The sequence below is a fragment of the Corapipo altera genome, unplaced genomic scaffold (genome assembly GCF_003945725.1).
Source record: "Corapipo altera isolate COAL_440 unplaced genomic scaffold, ASM394572v1 0, whole genome shotgun sequence".
Lineage (NCBI taxonomy): Eukaryota > Metazoa > Chordata > Aves > Passeriformes > Pipridae > Corapipo > Corapipo altera.
The window spans coordinates 17,836,113-17,855,184 of record NW_020884872.1 but is presented as its reverse complement, the minus strand read 5'-3'; the positions used below and the strand labels follow the sequence as shown (position 1 = coordinate 17,855,184).

General features: G+C 37.5%; 2 protein-coding genes across 5 annotated transcripts in view; one reads left to right on the top strand and one right to left on the bottom strand.

Moving 5' to 3' along the window:
- Positions 1-2,554: 2,554 nt before the first annotated feature.
- TRAPPC2 (trafficking protein particle complex 2) lies at positions 2,555-7,435 on the bottom strand. Of its 3 annotated transcripts, none has more exons than XM_027638701.1 (5): positions 7,378-7,435; positions 6,485-6,594; positions 4,304-4,448; positions 3,566-3,651; positions 2,555-2,684 (listed from the first exon to the last, which is right to left on the bottom strand). In XM_027638701.1, the coding sequence occupies exons 2-5, from the start codon at positions 6,575-6,577 to the stop codon at positions 2,586-2,588; spliced, it is 423 nt and encodes a 140-aa protein (XP_027494502.1). In that variant the 5' UTR covers positions 6,578-6,594; positions 7,378-7,435; the 3' UTR covers positions 2,555-2,585. The 3 variants fall into 3 exon arrangements, with proteins under 3 accessions (XP_027494502.1, XP_027494522.1, XP_027494512.1); XM_027638721.1 differs by lacking the exon at positions 7,378-7,435 and adding an exon at positions 7,213-7,232; XM_027638711.1 differs by lacking the exon at positions 7,378-7,435 and adding an exon at positions 6,693-6,800.
- Positions 7,436-7,477: 42 nt separating this feature from the next.
- OFD1 (OFD1, centriole and centriolar satellite protein) overlaps positions 7,478-19,072 on the top strand; it is a 30,271-nt gene continuing 18,676 nt past the window's right edge. Inside the window, exons 1-12 of one of the 2 annotated variants that reach the window (XM_027638581.1) lie at positions 7,478-7,556; positions 7,683-7,784; positions 8,635-8,835; positions 9,615-9,683; positions 9,769-9,796; positions 10,549-10,656; positions 11,377-11,513; positions 13,609-13,782; positions 15,709-15,815; positions 16,709-16,828; positions 18,148-18,221; positions 18,900-18,991. In XM_027638581.1, coding sequence (XP_027494382.1) covers positions 7,689-7,784; positions 8,635-8,835; positions 9,615-9,683; positions 9,769-9,796; positions 10,549-10,656; positions 11,377-11,513; positions 13,609-13,782; positions 15,709-15,815; positions 16,709-16,828; positions 18,148-18,221; positions 18,900-18,991 — 1,206 coding nt within the window. In that variant the 5' untranslated portion in view covers positions 7,478-7,556; positions 7,683-7,688. Of the gene's footprint in view, positions 7,785-8,634; positions 8,836-9,614; positions 9,684-9,768; positions 9,797-10,548; positions 10,657-11,376; positions 11,514-13,608; positions 13,783-15,708; positions 15,816-16,708; positions 16,829-18,147; positions 18,222-18,899; positions 18,992-19,072 lie in introns of both variants that reach the window. The other variant, XM_027638591.1, reaches the window with a different exon arrangement.

Here is a 19,072-nt window from a genome sequence, read left to right as displayed (position 1 = left end):
TACAAAAAAAAAAATATAATGCTTAATAACAACCATTCATTTCTGTACTTTGTAAAAGCTTAGTATCATTCCATTTGGATGTAAGGTATGCATTTGTGACTTATGTTTCAATTCACTGTTTTGTTTCAAGTGCTGATGTACTTCAAATAACATGGGGTCCTGTTAGCAGTTATTTAGAGTTCTGTAGAGTGAGAACATACTGCATAACATGTATGCAAAGATCCAGATGTCCTTGAAAATGAGGAGCAAAAAATAGTGTTGTGGCAGATTGGTGGGACTGCTGAAAGCTATGCTTGTTAGAACAGACAGGAGAATGGGAAGGGGCAGAAGAAACTAGCCAGGGCAGCTCCTGTCACAGCAAACTGTATCAATGCTTAGCATAAGACTGCTGCCAGAACCAGGCTGCTTCCTCTGTACCTCGAACGGATCTTCCTTTAAGTCACGTGACAGGTTACCTAAACAGTAATAGAACCTTGTAGAAAGCATAAACAGGTGTTCCTCCATGCACAGAGAACTTGGAGCTACCTGGCCAAGGCCCTGGACAGTTCTGTCACAAGGCAGTGCTCCTCAACCACAAACTCTATAATGATAAATGAAGTGTTAGGACATAATTCTCCCATTCCTGTGGTCACTAACAGTCTGTTTTCATAAAGCCTAGATGGACCTGAGACTGCATTTCCCATCTACAATTTCTATATTCAGAAGAAAGAGGGAAAGATATATCGAGGGCATAAGAACAGGCACCATTTGGCTAACTGCCTCCAGAGATCAGGCAAGAAAAAAAATGCTTTCATTTTACTTAATGTCCTACTGCAGCAATGGATAAAGTTATTAAAAAATGCACAGTTTCTCTAAGCGATGGAAACTGTTAGCACTAATCCTCCATTCTTGCCAAGCCGTTTTTTACTGCTGTGTATGTGATTATTTAACTTAAATACTTCTTCAGTGAGTCTTAACTGTTAGTATTTTTACAACCAGCTGGAAGAACCTACTGGGGAGGAGGCAGAAAACAACAGCTGCTCCTTATCATATGAGCAAGAATGCTCTACCTCAAGTGTGCTTCTCTTGAGTTCATATATATAGAAAAAAAATAAGTTGACTTATATAAAATTATATGATATTACCAAAATACAGTTTGTATGAAATAACATTGCTAAGACAAGTATTCCCATCTTCACCTGCCACCCCACCAGGTAATGTTACTGTGGTTACCTGGTTTTTTTCTACATCACTTCAAGTATACTCAACACACATACATACTGCATCATTCTGTGTTTTATTTAAGGTAAATACTGCAATCTTTATATCATGTTCTTTTTTTCCTCATGGTATATTTTACAGTGACAGTGTAGCAGTAAGTGTAGAAATAATAACTGACTGTACATTTATAGCACGTGTATGTAGTCCCTTTAATTATACAGACTCTGCAATATGTACTTCTTAGAACACCATGCCACTTCCTTTGGAAATTACTTTTCAGACATTTAAAAAAAAAAGTACCAGAAGATAGCTTATACAGATTTATTGCAGAAAGGAACAGGATACTTAAAGGATTGTAAGCCTAAACAAAATATTAGGTACATATATGTCATATTAAAAATTACCGTTTTGGAATGATGGTAAGTTTTGCAAAAGGGTCCCTAACATGTTTTATAATGAAATAGGAGCCAGACAGGCCAAATAATGCCTTTCTGAAACTTCAACAAATGGAGTTTCATGGTTCAGAGATCCTACTCTAAATATATTTGCAAAAAGAAAGTTTTCAGCACTTGAAAAGTAATGGAAAGGAGTTTGTTTAAACATGTAAATTTAGTTTGGGGGGTTTTGTGCATGAATTAGAATTAATGTCAGGGCAGACATGGCTCTTCTGGTCCACTTCATTGGTGCAATACTGCAGCTAAACATGTATTGCACTAAACATATGGTAAATTGGAAATTATAAGCTTTTAAACTTCAAGTTTTTTTCTCAAAGCTTCTTGAAATACCGGAGACAGCTTTTCTGTCTATCCTGATTTATTTTTATTGAGCACTTTATATACACAAAATTATACATTAATAAATAGAGACCTGATTTACTATCACAAAGTGTAAGGTTAGTCTGGTTAGTCTGCAGAGTAAATTTTCTAGCAAAGGAATGAAAGTAGCAAAGTTTATAACAAAATTAACCACACTGTTTTCCAGTCAAGAATTCTCATTTACTCATATTAATTCAGATAGCTGGAGACATCTTTTGCATGTAGATCTGATTTCCTCCTACCCTGTGTAAGAGGCTTACACTTTGCATATTGACACCCAAATCTCTTAGTTTGTACCTGTGCAGCCTCTGACATTTTAAAACTTCTTCTTCATACCACATAAAAGGAAACTTCTTAAGATAACATATTTTAACCAGAGAAGTTTGGCTGTTCTTATCTGTACCATCAAAAAGAAAAAGTTCCTTCAGCACTCAATTTGTCAGTCTTCAGAAGATGAATCTCAAACATGCAGGGAACTAACCAGAAGAATAACAGTTCAAACTGTTCAAACTAGAAGAATAACAGTTCAAACAGGAAAATATGGAAAAAACACTCAGCAAATTGATTTATTCAGCTTAAAAGGTGTTTCTTCCCAAGGAACTGGACTTTCCTTTCAAAGGCAGTGGATCGAATAGGAGAATTGAGTTCATAAAATGGATTCATTGCAAACTGAGGAAAGAAGAAAAACTTATCAATAAGCAGAAATACAGCCCTGAAAAATGTCACTTAGTTGAAATCTACTACTAGCTTTTGGCCTATTTAGTACCACGAAGAGCACACAACTCCTAAACAGTTCTTTCTTTCCAGGCCCTTGCATTCTCCCCATATATGTGCAGAGCCATCTAGAACCAGCTCCTCAGAACAAATGCATCACACCACCAGTTGAAATTTCTCTTTTGGAAATTAGCATCATTTTGAGTGCCTGCAGGAGGCTGAGATTGTGATGCTTCCCATGACACTTTGCCGTTACCCCATCTAGTGGAAATACACTGGGATGTGAGAACAGGGCTACGTGTTCTGAGACCGAAGCACTGCCACCAGGCTTTGTAGAACAGTCCTTTCCTTTTTTATCACCATTAATGACACAATACTGCCTCAAAATGCCTCAAAAGAAGTTGCCTCCCAACTTCTCTATTGCCCAGAGAAGCTGTGGATGCCCCATACCTGGAACCGTTCAAGGTCAGGTTGTGTGGGGCTTTGAGCAACCTGGTCTTGTGGAAGGTGTCCCTGCCATAGCAGGGGGTTGGAACGAGATGATTTTTAAGGTCCCTTCCAACCCAAACCATTCTATTCTGTGAAAAAACCACTGGACTAAAATGAAGAGTAAATTCTGAAAGAGCACAGTTTATAACAATTTAGAAAAATCTACTCTGTTTAATGCAAAACAAAGGCTTTGTGTCACATGTTACCAACACTGGCTGATGTGGACAGGTTCTTCTCCAATTATACAGGCCCCCATGAGAAAACATGCTAAAACACGTGTGCCTGACCATGTACAGCAGAACACGCTTAAAAGTACTGCAGCAAGACCATAAGAATTGGGTTCTTACCTTTATATACAACTCATATACATCATTAAAGAAGTTCTTAATTCCATCTTCTAGCCTTACATCATGAAGCATTATAAATCTCATATGTACAGCAATTAAGGAAAATAGAACTTTCAAGAAGAAAAGAGATATGTAACATATCCTGAGATAAGCATTTACACCTAATTCTGCATATATGTTTAGCTGTACATGAAATAGCAGTGACTCACAGGAGGAAACATTTAAAGAAGTATATATTTCTGAATGTGGATGACGCTCTCTGAACCTTTGCCATAAACCCCTAAGGTTAAAATTACATTCAGTGTTATTTGCTATGTATAACAAATGTTTCTCCACAAACACTGCCAGGACTACCTGTACATAAGATCAAACCTTGACACTGCGTTTTCACGACTGGTGTGATTGACACCAAGCACGTTCCTCCCCACCTCTCCTCTCTAGCACAATCAAAGGGGTTGGAACAGAGAATCATATAAGCTTGCTTAGACCCTCTTCTTTCCTCTAGTCCATGTGAGCTCCACATTTCATTAGGCTATTTCAGCTCCTCCAAAAGTAAAAATCCACCTTTCCAATTGTTCCCAGTTTGAAACAGCTGCTGTGCCTCCCAACACAGTTCTTCCTGAAGCTGGTGACTCTCTCTAACAACAACAGTGAAAATCTGCTCCAAACTCATTTTATGTCTTTCTGGCGAAAGGCTTTTCCTACATAAATATAAGGAAAGAGAATAGGAAAGGATATGTCCAGCTGTGACAAAAGCAGAAACAAACCATTCGTTAAACTTGTCCACAGTCTTCAGATACATGTTGTTAGAAAGCCACATGTTCTCATCCACTAGGTCAAGAGCAGCATGGGCAATGAACTGGTTGAGATGACGATGATCATCCTAAGGTATTCCCAGAAGACAGAGGATTAGTAATTCAGTGAAAAGAGTGAAATATAAACAATAATTTGCTCAAATTGCTAAACAACCAGTGCTCAAGTTACATAAAGATACATATACCTTGCTTTTCTGCCACGTGTGCCATCCTGTAATTAAATTAAATGAGTATATATTGTCATGATTCAAGGAAGAAAAAGGGTCATCATAATATCACAAAAACACTGGTCATCACAAAACCAGTCTTGAGAGCAGCAGAACCAATAAAACGTATATTTATCGCTCAGGCATGAATTCAAGCATGAATTCTTTTGTTTACCAATGGGTAAACTCCCACTGCTAACTCATTCCACAAGAGAGGCCCTAACATGTATTTTTCTCTTCCTTTGAGACACCTATTTTTGCTACATTTACACCAATGCAGCAGTTTTTGGACTGTAATGTTTCTGCCAAATTTGGCAGAAATTAAACAATAGATTACAATGTGTAAAATCAGGGGGACACATGGGGAAAGCAGAGATGTACAGAGGACAGGTGTACTGATAACATCACCTAAAGATTCTGTTCTTTTCATGTTATTTACTTAGAAACAGGATTGTTTTATTGTTTTGGAGGTCTTCTTTTTCCTAAAACCTAGTGCAGAAAAACATCCTGCAACTAGTATTAAATTTGTGCTTACAGAAGTAAATTGCACCTCTTCCTATGATAAACATCAGTGGCCTTCATGAGAGTGATCAGCGTTTGGCCCTATCACTAAAGAGCTGTGTAGGCAAAGACCTAGAACACCAGAAGACATCTGCCAAGAAGAGATACAGAACAAAATGATACTATAAGCTTTTATTAGACTGGAAAAATAAGTAGTCTTGCACTGTTTCTCATAATACAGGGATGCTGTTACTGCCATCGTCACCTCAGTTTTTCCCACAAATCAGGTATGGCTCAGACCATTAACAGCTTTGCAAGTTCCACTAAGCCACACTGAGGAAGAGACTAGGTAGCAAAGTTAAAGGGGCAAAAGCTTCTGCTGATTTATCACATACATTATGCAAACCTCTTGCCTTAGGGGGCTGTGCAGTGCCACTGAATTCACTGCAGTGGCATGTCTCAGAAACAGGCGTAATAGTTGCCAAAACATATCAATGTCTACTCGTTCTCCTTCAATGCACATCAAGTTTAGATTCTTAGCACCAAAATTAGTACTCCAAGCTCAGTCAGACAAGAAGCTTACCTGAGCCAAGTTATTTCCATTAGCAGAATGCAGAAAATGAATTTTTCCACAATCTGACACACCCTCCCACTAAGTCTAGTCTGAGTAGCCTTATTTATGATCTTTTATGGGACACTAGCTCAAAATACAGATGATGCCATGCAGTTCAAATCAGTGACAGTACACACGTCCACTTTTAGATAAAATCACAGATTCACGTACTTTTATTCTGAAGTCTGTTTTTTCTTTCATGTAATATCACTGTGCATAGATTTGTTCTTTTCCCACTGGAAACACTACTGATTACATTTCTGATGTTTTCAGTCTTTATTTATCAATACAAGTTTTAAGCTTTTCTTACTTAAAAGCAAGTATGACTAGTGAAGATGGTTAAAAAATATTTTATAGCATAAAAAATGAAGGAGCTTTCAAATTTATGTTCCTTACATTACCTTATTACTGTATACAAATGCCTTAAAATTAAGTAGCATTAAATAATGAACAGCTATTATAAAACCTCTACACACTAAGAAAAATTACCAAAGCACAACTAGGATATATATTCTATAACATATAGCAGCAAATATTTAAGGAAGATGTGTTTTATGAAGAACTAGTATGATCTGACAAGGATTTTTAAGAGACTTGAGAACTCCAGAGTTCTACTCCCTATGACAAAGTTTCTGGTAAAAAAAAAACAAACACAAAACCAAACAGAAAACAGTAGATACTACTTCTAATAACATGCTGGTTGTGTTTCTAATACACTGTAAAACTATACAATAAAATGCACTGTAATTACATCATAGGAATGTCACAGGGAAAAAACCCATACCTTAGACTCTACTTTTCCAGGAGGCAGAAATTCCATTTCAAATATGGGATTATCATGATGACCAACTATCACGAAGTAGAAACTTCCAGACATTCTTCAAAATAGTGCTCCTTACCAAAAAAAAACCAGACATGCTGATGACTCTCTATATGAGTCCGTGTAGAAGTGATCCTAAAAATTAGCCAACATGCTTCCTGTTTGTATTTACCAGAGGCTGAAGAGAGATAAACACTTAGGTGTGCATATCAAAAGGATGGAGCCAGTAGTGCCAGCTACCAGGACATGAGGCAACAGGCAGAAGCTGATGCACAGGAAGTTCCACCTGAACACTAGGAAGAACTTCTTTACTGTGTGGGTGACCGTGCACTGAACAGATTGCCCAGAGAGGTTGTGGAGTCTTCCTCACTGGAGATATTCAAGAATACTGTGGATGCAAACCTGTGCCACATGCTCTGGGATGACCCCGCCTCTTCAGGGAGATTGGACTAGATGATCCACTGTGGCCCCTTCCGACCTTCCCTGTTCTGTGATTCGGGGGGGAGGGGGGAAAATATCCTTAGAAAGCTAAACATCTCCTGGAAGTGAACCTATTTACTGGTACCTACAAACGCCTCCTGCACCGCTCACCGATGATTTACCCCCTGACAGCCCCCTCAGCCACCTGGACGCGGCGATTCCACGCAGTAACGCGGAACCTCCTCGCCTGTCTCTCCCCGGACCCTGCTCACAGGCAGCAGGAAGGGGAAGGGTCGCCGTCCTCCCTCGCACACGGCGGCCGTGGGGCAGTCCCGCGGCCCCATCCCCGGGCACTCCGCAGTTACCCGGCAGGGATGAGCCGTCCCGCCGCCCCCCAGGGGAAGGACCGCAGGGTCCCGCCCGGCCCCGCCGCTCACCCCTCTCCGCGATGATCCCTCCCTGCTGCCCGCGGCCGCCCGGAAGCGCCGCGCTCCGCCCGCCCCATCCGGCGCCTCCGTGACGGCACAGCGGCCGCCGGGGCCGCGCCGCGACCTGCGCCACAGCCCGGCCGTACCGGGACGAGCCGGGTGGTGCTCCCCGGCCCCGCTCCCCGCGGGTAGGGGGAGGCTGCCCCGGGAAAGCCCGAGGGGGAGGCTGGGGCGGCGCTCGGCCTTTCGCTGGCCGTGGGTCGAGCTGGGAGTCAGTAATGCCCCTTTTTCTCCCCCCCCCCCCGGTGTTGTAGGGCAGGATGGCTTCGGTTCAAAGGGAGGCGCTGTCTCAAGAGGAGCTCCGGAAAAGACTGTATCAGACTTTTAAGAGCCGAGGCGTGCTGGACACACTTAAGGTGTGCTTTGTGTGCTACCTGTGATCGGCTGTACTGCTTAACACTGAGAGCGGTGAAAGCCACGCCGAATACAAATGTCTCGCTCTCTCCACTGATGTATTATTTTTTGTGTCACGGTTGCGTACCTGCTTTTGAAAGCTTAAAACTCTGTTTCTTTCGTGGTCTTTTAGAATGCTATAAACAATTTGTATAACTATATAATCAAAATTATTATTTTCTCCTTTTACACGGGGGAGATTTTCTGATTTTAGGTTACTTTTTTCTCTGTTTTAACTCATAGAATGCAAATATGTAAGGAAAAAATCCATTTAATTATTATTAGTGCCTCTAAGCTTGTTTGATTAGTACCCTTTTACTTTCCTACAAAATAATTGATATTAAAGATATTGAATTTTCTGTTTATTTTCTGATCTCCATTTGTGATGGCATCAGCAGCTTCTTGATATAAGACTCGAAAGGGGACTAGTAAGGATTCCAGGTACACCTGCAATTGAGGCCACATCAGGCAGGCTTTAAACAAGAGGGAAGGAAAACAGGAAAGCAGTGATTGGAAAATTAAGCTGGAGGGTAGGAGAGTGGTGTTTGTGTGAGCTCTTGACTGAGAATAGTACTTCTTTTCAGTCCTACATAGATCTTGAGGGAAAGTCAGGGATCACTGTATCCACAGTTAAGAGTGTTTTGAAGAAAGGCATGGTGTCCCAAGTGCACTTCCAGATTTTGCCAGAATTACTCTGCCCTGTTCTGTTATGTAGGTTGTACAGGTAAAATGAAACTCACCCTGGATTTTGAAAAATTAAAACTCTCATTGAGTAACATGTAAACTGAGAATACAGTGTTCTTTCTGTATCAGACACAGCTCCGAAACCAGCTCATCCATGAACTAATGCACCCAGTTTTGAGCGGAGAACTTCAGCCACAGACAGTTCCAAGCGATGACAGTTCACTTTTGATCACAGCTTCCAACAGTCTGGTGGCAGATCATCTACAGAGATGTGGCTATGAGTATTCGCTTTCAGTTTTCTTTCCAGAAAGTGGATTGGAGAAGAAGAAGGTAGGTTCAGTATTTTGCCTCTTCCATGATGTCTAAGCTTTACTTCCTGGGGGTTGTCATATTCCAACAACTGAAAAAAATTTTGTGATAGGGAAGTACAAACACAAGTACAGCTTCTGATGATCTCCATAAAACATTTCATTATTCAGGGCCATTTTCATGAATACTTTAAATTGACAATAAGGTAACAATGCTGTTCTGGAAAGATGTAGCCACAGTCTGGCTGTGTGGCAGAGTGTTTGGGGAACTGATCCTGGTAAAAGCTTGTTTGGCCATTCAGTGCCCTGAAACTGTGGTTCCTGGTCAGTTGAAGGTGTTCTAACTACAAAGTGTGGCTGAAAAGGGCAGTCCTTGCCTTTTCTTTGTTTCTTCTCTGTAAGTCTGTGATAGGGTGAAGTTGTTTCTAACTGAAAATTAATTTCTTGACCTGGTGAACAGTTAGTTGTCATTTAGGTCAGTGAGCTCATCTGGCTTGTATGATAAATGAAGAAAAGAGGCAAGGAAAGTAGCAAGGGCATGTATCTAGGGTGGGGAGGAAACAAAACTATCTGTTTTAGAGCTTCAGCTTGATCATAAAGCTACCTACTGGCTGCTGTATGTCTTAAGTAGGGGAGATACGTAAATGTAGTACTAGAACAGCAGCCTCTGAATGATTTTACAACACGATGAATAGATCTTACAATGGAAAACATTTACAACTGTAAAATAGGGCCTGTTACATATTTGAAATTATTTTCAATCAGTTAACCTTTTGTCACTGATCTTTCTTTTCCCCAAAGCTGTGGACTATGCAAGACATTCTTCACTTAATGAGGATCAGTCCAAAGTCCAGTCTTTACGAATCACTGGTAAAGTTATTTTGATTTTGAAAATAAATTTAAATTACAGCGGTGATGAAAATAGACTGGCTAAAACTTCTTTTCTTTCTTACAGACTTCAGGAACCCAGAAGGAAAATAAAGGTACAAGATGTTTGTATATGATGCAGACAAGGATAATTGTGTTAGCTTCATTTTTGTTAAGATGTGAGCAATAAAAATTCAGATTTCTTTAGTGTATGTTGGTATGGAATAATATGGATTCAGTTGGATTTTGAAGCTTGCAGTACACTAGGGTGATAAATGTTATATTTCAGGATTATCTGACTCCTATTTGTGGTGTGGATTAGGTGTTAACATTCACTTATGAAATAAATGACTTGAACATTAGAAACATGAGAAAAATCTGTAATCAGGTATTAAATATAATGCTCTTTGGAAGCTTTCCACACTCCCTTTGGCAAACTCAGATTTTGGGTTGTGTTTATAATACTGTATTAACTTGCAGAATGTACTTCAAAACTAGTTACAGGTTTAATTTAGTTTCCATTGTTTTGAATAAGAAATAATTCTTATGTCTTACGATGAAGCCTAGCTATACTGTATAACGTAAAGTAGCTTCATAATTCAGTAGTAATAATCTTCACTCTCAACTGACCTTGGGAGTGAAAGAGACAGAGACATGGATGGGAGGAAAAGTTACAAAAGGACAGCTTTTGCTGAATGAGATGGACTGAATTGTGCTTCTAATAATACCACAACAGTTTACTTAAATACTTGTTCTTTCTATAAATCAAGTAGGTTTTCTTGTAAATTGAAAATTACTTTGTTAATTACAGGCTCAAATTCAGTTTTGTTATGAAATGAGAACTAATTGAACTATTGGATCTTGCCAGGTTTTCTTATGCAGATTTTAATTGGACTTACAGAGCATCATCTAAATAAGGAAACTCATAACACAGAAACTCAGACAACCTCAGTGCCTCCTTATAGAGAATCTCTTGGTAAGTGCAGCCTGTGCAAGCAAGTCTCCCCAAATACTTTCATATTGGTAAATGGTATGGATTTATGTATTGCATGAATGGTATGCTTTCATTACTTATTCAAAAGTAGCCTAAAGTAATAATAAGTGAAGATCATGTCTATCACTAGTACATGGAATTTCTAAATTTTCTTTAAAAAGGCAAGATTCTTTTTATGGGTTTTTTTTGTTTGTTTGTTGGGGGTTTTTTGGTGTTTTTTTTTTGCTCAGGTGTTTTCTTGGACATTTAGTTATGACAGATGGACTGTAAATGTTATGTGTTGAAATATGTTCTAGAAAACGTAATTGTAAATGCATGCCTTACTTCTCCTTCTGTGAGTGTTTCAGTGCAAGTTACACATAGATTGGGAGTTCTTGAATTATAATATGAATGCTGTTGTTAGTATATTACTACAAAAAAGCTAAAAATTCTAGTCCACCCATGTAAAACAGGATGAATGACTATGTAATACCACAAATAGTGCCTAAGCAGCTAAGTGCCTCCTCCTAGATATGTGTTGTGTGGCATAAAGCAGATCAATGGCATTCTGCCTCTGCCTTTGTAGGACGCAAGTGTTTCTAGGATAGTGCTACTTAGATAAGCTGAGGAACATCCTGCAGAGAGACAGGTTCCTACAGTTTTTGGTAAGATAACTGTGGTGACTTTTTTTAAATTATGGTGGATATGTTGCCTTTTTTATAGCTGAGAAGCTTCAGCTGATTGATGAGCAGTTTGCAGACTCTTATCCCCAGCATCAGAAATACGAATCTTTAGAAGTAAAACTTCATGAATATAGAAAAGAAATAGAGAAGCAGCTTCAAGCAGAAATGCATCAAAAGGTATAACTCTGGTCAATGAATTTGAGGGAGACATTTGTTAATTTTGACTCTGTACATTGCAAACATTTAATACTTAAAGTAAACTGAAATTAAAGATCTAATAGTTACAGCAAGCACAAAAGGTTAAGTTAATCAAATATCAATTGTTAATTTGATGATATAACATATATTTGCAATCCTCCTTTTTTGTTGTATGTGCATAGAATGTTAAGCTTTTTATTCTGATGTTGATTTTAACAAAACATTTACTTACTCTGGTTGTTTTAATTTGGTAAATTTTATTTGCTTTTTGATTATTTTGTTTTATGGAGAAATGTTTACTCTGCTTAGTCATGTTAATTATTTTCCTTACTAGTTATGATTTTAAAGCTTGGATTTCAATATAATGCATAGCAACTGAGAGCTGTGATTTGCTGCTCTGTAGCTTGGCAGATAGTTAGTTTTTAATACTGGTGAGAATTTGCATAGTATTTCAAAGCATTGCACAGAAACACTAAAGTCATAACAGACAGTACTATTAATTATTTCTGTGGATTTTTTTTCTTCCTCTAATTGAAGACAGCTCTTTTAGAGAGTTTTCCTTCATTTTGGAAATAAAATTAGAATTTTGTCATGTAATCCTTTGATGATCCCTGTGTCTGAAAAATGTAGCAGAAAGAAAATACTGCAATTCATTTAAATGCATCTTTTTCTTTTCCATAAATTTCTGTCAAAATCAACTGTTTATTTGGATAGAAAAAATTAACTGTAGTTCATTTAAATAATTTTTTTCATTAGTTTCTCTCAAGATCAGTAGTTTATTGGGATATAAAAATATAATCTAATAATCAGAATTCTTAGACACACTTTTAAAGGCACTCAGCTGCATATAAGCTGTTTGAGGAAATCAATGTAGTCATATTTATTCACCTAGACAAGTAGAAGGATGCAGAATTAAAACTGCCAATGTATTTTAGCTTCATTTTTCATTTAGTCTTTATTCCCTAACTGTCTCTGTCTGTGTCAAATTATCATGTCAAACATGATAATTTGTGTATTGTTAAGTTTGTATCAGTTTAGGCAAACCAATTGTAAGAAAGGAGATTGAAATCTTAACCAGGTATAAATCTCTTCTAAATTCAATTGACTTTACTTGAATTCCTTAACAATGTGGGGTGAATTGCTGTGAGACTTTTCTAATCGACTTTGTCTGTATACAAGTGGTGCTGTACTGTCTCACTGTTTCTTAATTTTTCATAAAATTTATGCCCACAGACCCAAATTCCTAGATTAGACATTGCTACTGTGCTTTTCCTCCTCTTTAATCTTTTTTCCAGTCTCACAATTTTTCTGTCATTCTCTTTTTATTCTTTTGTTCATTTTTCCTTACCGTTTCTTATCTTGTATGCTTGCTTTCCCTTGTCATCCAAATTTTTATTGTAATTCTTTATAATCCCATTTGTTCTTGCATACATCGTATTTCACACACTGTGTGGAGTCATGTTCCCTACAATTCTTCTGTGCAGTTGCAAGATTCATACCTTCCTGTTTGTGTGCATTTACTTTTATTTTCAATTGTGCTTAGGAGTCAGTGAATCAAGATTGTAACCTGATTGTGGAATCTCTCTTTATGTGGAGTTACCTGTTCTGCATTTTTTATGCCATCCAGATGAATTTCTGTGGTTGCTGAGCAATGCAGGATCAGTCTGCTTCTACCATTTCTTAAATCACTAGTCAAAAGTGGTTCTTTGGGAAAGGGGCAAGAATAGAGACAGTGTCAGAAGAGGAATTACAGAGTCTGACCTTTCCTTAATTCCAAGCAGAATATCACATCTGCAATGTGTTTTTCTTTATAGGTCTCTATTTTGCTCTTGTCTAAAGCTAATAGTTTTGTGTAAGATCTGCTTCGGGATGCTGGATGAACACAAGAAAACTATGTGAGATGTGCAGGTAGCATGTCCTGCTAAGATACTTTTATCACAGTAATTAATTTTTATCAAATTATCATTTCCTAACTAGATTTTCTAGGTGAAATTTAGAATTGTCTTAGAGAGGATTGTCTTTGTCAATTCTAAAATGGCCCTGCTTAGCCCTCTCTTCCTCCTTTATGTAAAAGCTGGAACATTTTAAAGAAGTTGAAGTAGCAAAGATTAAAATGGAGGAGAAAGTGCAGACCCAGAAAGAAATCTCTGAGCTGCGTCACGAGTTAGAGAAGACACATCAAGCAAAGTCTGAAGCCTTGATTTCTCGTGAAAAGAATGCTATTGAGAGACTTCAAAAGCAACAAGAGGTAAAGTTCCAAGTATTTTTTTCTTTATCTATTAAAAGTGATTCAGTGAGTTGGTGAAACTGTTGTTTTGTCTTTGGGAGATTTACCTTCAGATCTTACTTGTCTTACTAGGAAAAACTTTGAATTTACTTTTGTTCTCATAAATAGGGGAATTAATTTAGCGACTGCAAGAATGAATATGGTTAAATACCAAAGTAGAGGTGGCTAGAAAAGGAACAGTTCTGGAAGCTGGGATTGAAGGATCTAAATGTAATAAAGACTTTAAAGTCTGTTTTAATAGTTTTACTGAATTCAGATCACTGATTTTATTTTTTTTTAATGGAAAGTTGAACATAATTTTTAGTTAAAATCTAAGTCCTTTTAACTGCTGAGAAGGACTTAAACCTAAAGGGAATACATAGCCTGTAGGGTACAGGTAGACCGTTTCTGTTTGTCTTTATATGTTGAATGTTTTGAATAACCACTGTCTTTACTGTATGCTGGCATCTCCGTTTGTTTCTTTGAACACTTTTGTGTTGATGAGTTACTCCTTTGGGCTGTTAATTCTTGGTGTTTTGCCAGGGTAGTAACTGTTACTACAGCACACAGTAATTTGTATGTAGTTCTCAATTGCTTATCTCAGTCTCTATTAACTCAGTCTTTGAGAGAATAGTTTGTTTGCTCTCCTGTTGCCTGTTTGCCTGGCTACCCCCCTGCTGTCTGCAGTAGACCTTCATATCCAAATAACAGTTGTCCACAAATGCTGACCATATTTTTGCTTTGTTGTGGTGGTTTTATGGTTTTGTTTGTGTGTTGTTTTTTTTCCCTGAGAACATGTGGTATTGGTTAACGAAGAAGTCATACAGGTTTCTGAATAGATTTTTGTATTATTATATTATTAAACAATTTGTCACTACGCCATGAATTTATTTCATGGTTATGTCCTTAGAAGCTTACAAGAAAACCATCTATTTTATGCTATCAGTCTTCTTTTGTGGGTGTGAAATTAATTCAATAATTAAAAAAACCCACAACAAATTACTAGATCAACATAGCTGTCAAGTATTGTGTATGAATATTTAATTCTCTTGTCAGCTTCTGAACTCACTGAGAACTGTATGTTTCATATACATAGGAATTCTTTTAGCAGAATCCAGGTATATTTACATTAAAGATGTCAGATGATTTAAGCCTTCACTGTGATAACTTGGAAATGTGGCTTGAGAAACTGCTCTCTTTTTTGTGCCAGGAGCAGCAGCTGAATCTTTCAGCACTGTCAAATGCACACAGCTTTCAAACTTGATATAAGCACCTGTATGGCAAAATCATAATTTTCTTCTTAGACATTTATTACTTCTTTGGAGAGAAATAATGTCTTTTGTGCTTACGGATGAGAAAAGCCATTTTTATTAATAGGAGGATAGGTGACTTTTGGTATTAACATGTTCATCACTTACAGAATCCCTTTTACAATTTGTTTGAGTTCTCTAAGTTAAACTGCAAAAACTGAAAGGCTGTTGGTTTACTCAGTTTCAGTTTTAAATCATGTTTCATCAGGGAGTTTGGTATTTGTTTTTTTCAATTATGTCTTGTGAAAACATACAAAACTATTTTTTATTTTAAAAAGTCAAGTGTTTGAACATATTTATTCTGTAATTTTTCCTTTTACATAAGTTTTAATCAGTGCTATTTTTAAAGGAGAAGTGTTTACAGGTAGCTAATAGTGACTCCATTTAAAACATTTTTACTCAGAGTAAAAGTAGAAAGGGAACACAAAAAGATACATACAATTGATTCTGGATGTTATTTCAAATTATTACTCTATAATTAATATTTATGGGAGTAAGATCAGTTTCAGAAGAAGATCCTTTGTAAATTGAATGTGTTAAACAGTGAATACACGTATAAAATGTGAAGTAAAACTAGGGATAATATTTTGTGATTCAGATAGAAGCAAAGGAAGTGTATTCTCAGAGACAAAGTCTGCTGAAAGATATCGAAGCCGTAAGAACCAGGGAGGCAGAACTGAAGGAACGGATGGAGGCATTTGAACTGTAAGTTGCTGAAGGATGTATGTAAATGATGCTGCTGTCCTTTTTCTGAAAAGTGTGCTTCAGGATCTTTCTGCTACTATGGCGTTGAAGTAGATTATATATCCCAGCAGTTACATTTTACATTTTGAGCAGTGTTGTACACTGTCTCCATTAGCAGGATACCCCACACAAAGGCTGGGTTTGGTTCTTTTTCTATTCCGCTTCATCCAACCAAAATGGTTCAGCATTGCTTTGGGGGCAAGGAACCAGATGTTTGCTTTGAAGTGCTTAAATTAAGAAAAAAAACAAACCCCCAAACAAAGAACACAGTATGTAACCCTAATGCTCATGAATCACATATATGATATTTTTTGCCTTGTTAGTCCTATGTTTTGGAGTTGGGTTTTTTTATTTGTCCTTAATAAGATCAGTTTTCTTTAGTTAAATAAAAAAAATAACTAAACCATTTTTGGTCAAATTTTAAATACTACTTAATGTTTGTGAGCAAAATGAGTATCCTGCTAACAAAAACTTGGGTTTTTTTATCAACCCAGCAGAGGGTGCTGATAGAATAGCCTGCTCATCACTCTCTCCTCTGAAATGTTTCTGGTGTTGGAAACTTAGCCAGGCTTAACCCAGAAGAGCTGCATAATTGATTAGTACTGGATTTTAAATAGGGCAATTTAGTTTGTGTCACATGTCCTTGTTCTTAATGAACTACAATGACAGATTCTGATGATAATTTCAACTTGCTACAGTATTCCAAGTAAGCACATTACCCTTTGATGTCTATAAATGTTGTTGTAGAAAAGAAAACAGAAAGGTTTGACTTTATAAATGGTCATTCTATTCTATTCTATTCTATTCTGTTCTATTCTATTCTATTACTGGTCTGTATATTTTGGATATTTCAGCACTCAGAAACTTCAGGAAGAGAAAAATAAAGCTATTGATGATGCACTTCGGCGTCGAGAGGTTGCTGTGAAGAACATAGAGGAAACATATGACCAGAGGCTGAAGACAGAACTCTTAAAGTAAATTTTTCTTTTTTCTCTAGTGGGATGCATGCTACTTCCTTAGAAAACAGAATATTAAATTGTATAGGATTTCTTTTGAAAAACGTAACAGAGCAAGGACTTTGAAAATGTGCGCTTATGTTTTTGTTTTAGTGAGCTTGAATTCTTAACATTATTGCTTAGCTCTTTGCTAGTAAGAGAAAACGTACTGTCAGCTTCAGAAAAAGCTCACTGTAGAAAAAAATTCTCTTTTGATTTTAGGTTACATTATTGTTGTAGTTTAAATTCTGTATTAATATCTGGAAAAGAGAGGTGATATTAGTCATACGTTTAGAGAAGAGAATCTGAAGCAGTATTAGTGACTTCCTTTGACCACAGTTAAAAGAACTGACCTTTTTATGAATGTGGAGGAGGCACAAAGGGGAAATTAACATGAAAGAGATGTGACATGTTTCTTGGAAACAGAGTGAGAAACACACTAGTCCATTGTACAGACTGGCTTGCTCTTACCTTCTTCATCCCTTCCCATTTTTGGAGAGGGATTCTCTCATATAGATTACCCTCTTTTATTTGGTACCATCTGCTTGAACATAGTTTCAAAGAATTGAGGCAGAATAGCCGTATGGGATAGTATAAATGGAGAAAATTAATTGACTGAGGAGCTGCATTTCTGAAGAGGAGATGGATGAGTTACAGTGAATGCCAGGTTGATTATGAGCCAGCAGCGTGCTCTGGCAAATGAGGCAAATGGCATGATGGTAACATTAGTAGCAGCATGGCCATCAGACTCAGGGAACTTATTGGCTCCTTCAGGTATTGGGGAAGGCTGTTCTAGGAATATCATGCCCAGGTTTTGGCTCCCCAGTTCAAAAAAGTCATGCTGAAACTGGAGGCAGCCTAGTAAAGACAAGCAGGATAGTTATTGGATTCTCAAATGTGACCTCTGAGTTCATATGGCAGGGCTGTAAATTGTGGCTGGGGAGATTTATCTTGGACATAGGGAAAAAATTTTTAATGGGAGAGTAGTGCAGCATTGGCACAGATCATCCAGAGAGGTGATGTAACATACATCCTTTGAGGTTTTTCAAGACTTGGCTAGGAAGAGCCACAGATGACCTGCTGTAGAGTTGGCAGTAGCCTTGCTTTTCAAGCAGGTGGTTGAATGAGGTGATTGGCAGGGCCCTTTCCAACCATTCTGGTGGCTCTGCAATAGTTAATTTTGTCAATAAATAATTGTGTGATTATAATTTAGTTTGAGAAAGACTGGAGTTTGCACAAGTGCCTGGGCATGTGTGTACACACATACTTTGGGAATACATAATTCTTTTTGCTTCTAGATACCAGCTTGAATTAAAAGAAGAATACATAGCCAGAACCAATAAAGTTACTGAAGATGAGAAAAAAAATAAAGGTAACCATCTGTCTGAGATTGATAAAGTACCTGTTTATCTCTAGAGCTTTTACTAGCAAATATCAAACCACTATTGTTACTGAACAGTCACGGTGTTCAGTAACAGTGGTATAAGTGACAGAAAAGCCATCACAACAGATTTTAAAAAGATGTAGCAGGATTCAGTGACAAGTCAGCAACTCCTTGCTGTTCAGAACACAGTGGGAACTGTAAGCTGCTGCTTTGTGCAGAGGCTGCAAGGCATTCCTGGTTTTCCAGTTTCCCCTTTCCTTCTGAAGTCCTACTACCTCACACTCTTTAACTGAACTCTGGTACCGTACCCTTGAATGGTTGCCAATTTCTGCATTTATTGTGCACAAGATGCTTAAGTGGAGCTTGAGGAAGAGAGGTGGAACAGATAACATGTTTAGACTTTTAGGTACATCTGTAAGAAATGATATATCACACACATATGAATTCTATTTACTTCATTCTAGAAGTGTATATACATATGTATATATATATACACACAGTGTGATTTACTTAATTTTGAAGGAATGTGTATGACATTCAGTCATTTTTATGTCTTGAATTAAATTGAATGTTGGGCTTAGCAGCTTAAAACTGTTTTTTGCTGATACAGTTTTTTACTGTAATACTCTACTAATTTTAATTCAACATTTGTAATCCTCCCTGCAGAGAAAGCCATGCTTTTGCATGAAGAAGCCATTGCTGTTAATTCGAAAAAGGAGGAACTCAAGCAAGCTGTATCACGCACGAAAGAGCTTGAGGTAATTGTAAATATGAATTTAAAGAAACTGTATTCTAATTGGTGCAGTTAAGGTACATTAATAAAAAAGAAAATATGAACT

Coding starts and splice junctions, on each gene's coding strand:
- TRAPPC2 (XM_027638701.1), bottom strand. CDS start 6,577: ATGTCTGGAAGTTTCTACTTCGTGATAGTTGGTCATCATGATAATCCC. Junction 4,449..6,484: donor CTGGAAAAGTAGAGTCTAAG/GTATGGGTTTTT, acceptor GGAATACCTTAG/GATGATCATCGTCATCTCAA. Junction 3,652..4,303: donor TGCTTTTGTCACAGCTGGAC/ATATCCTTTCCT, acceptor TAATTGCTGTAC/ATATGAGATTTATAATGCTT.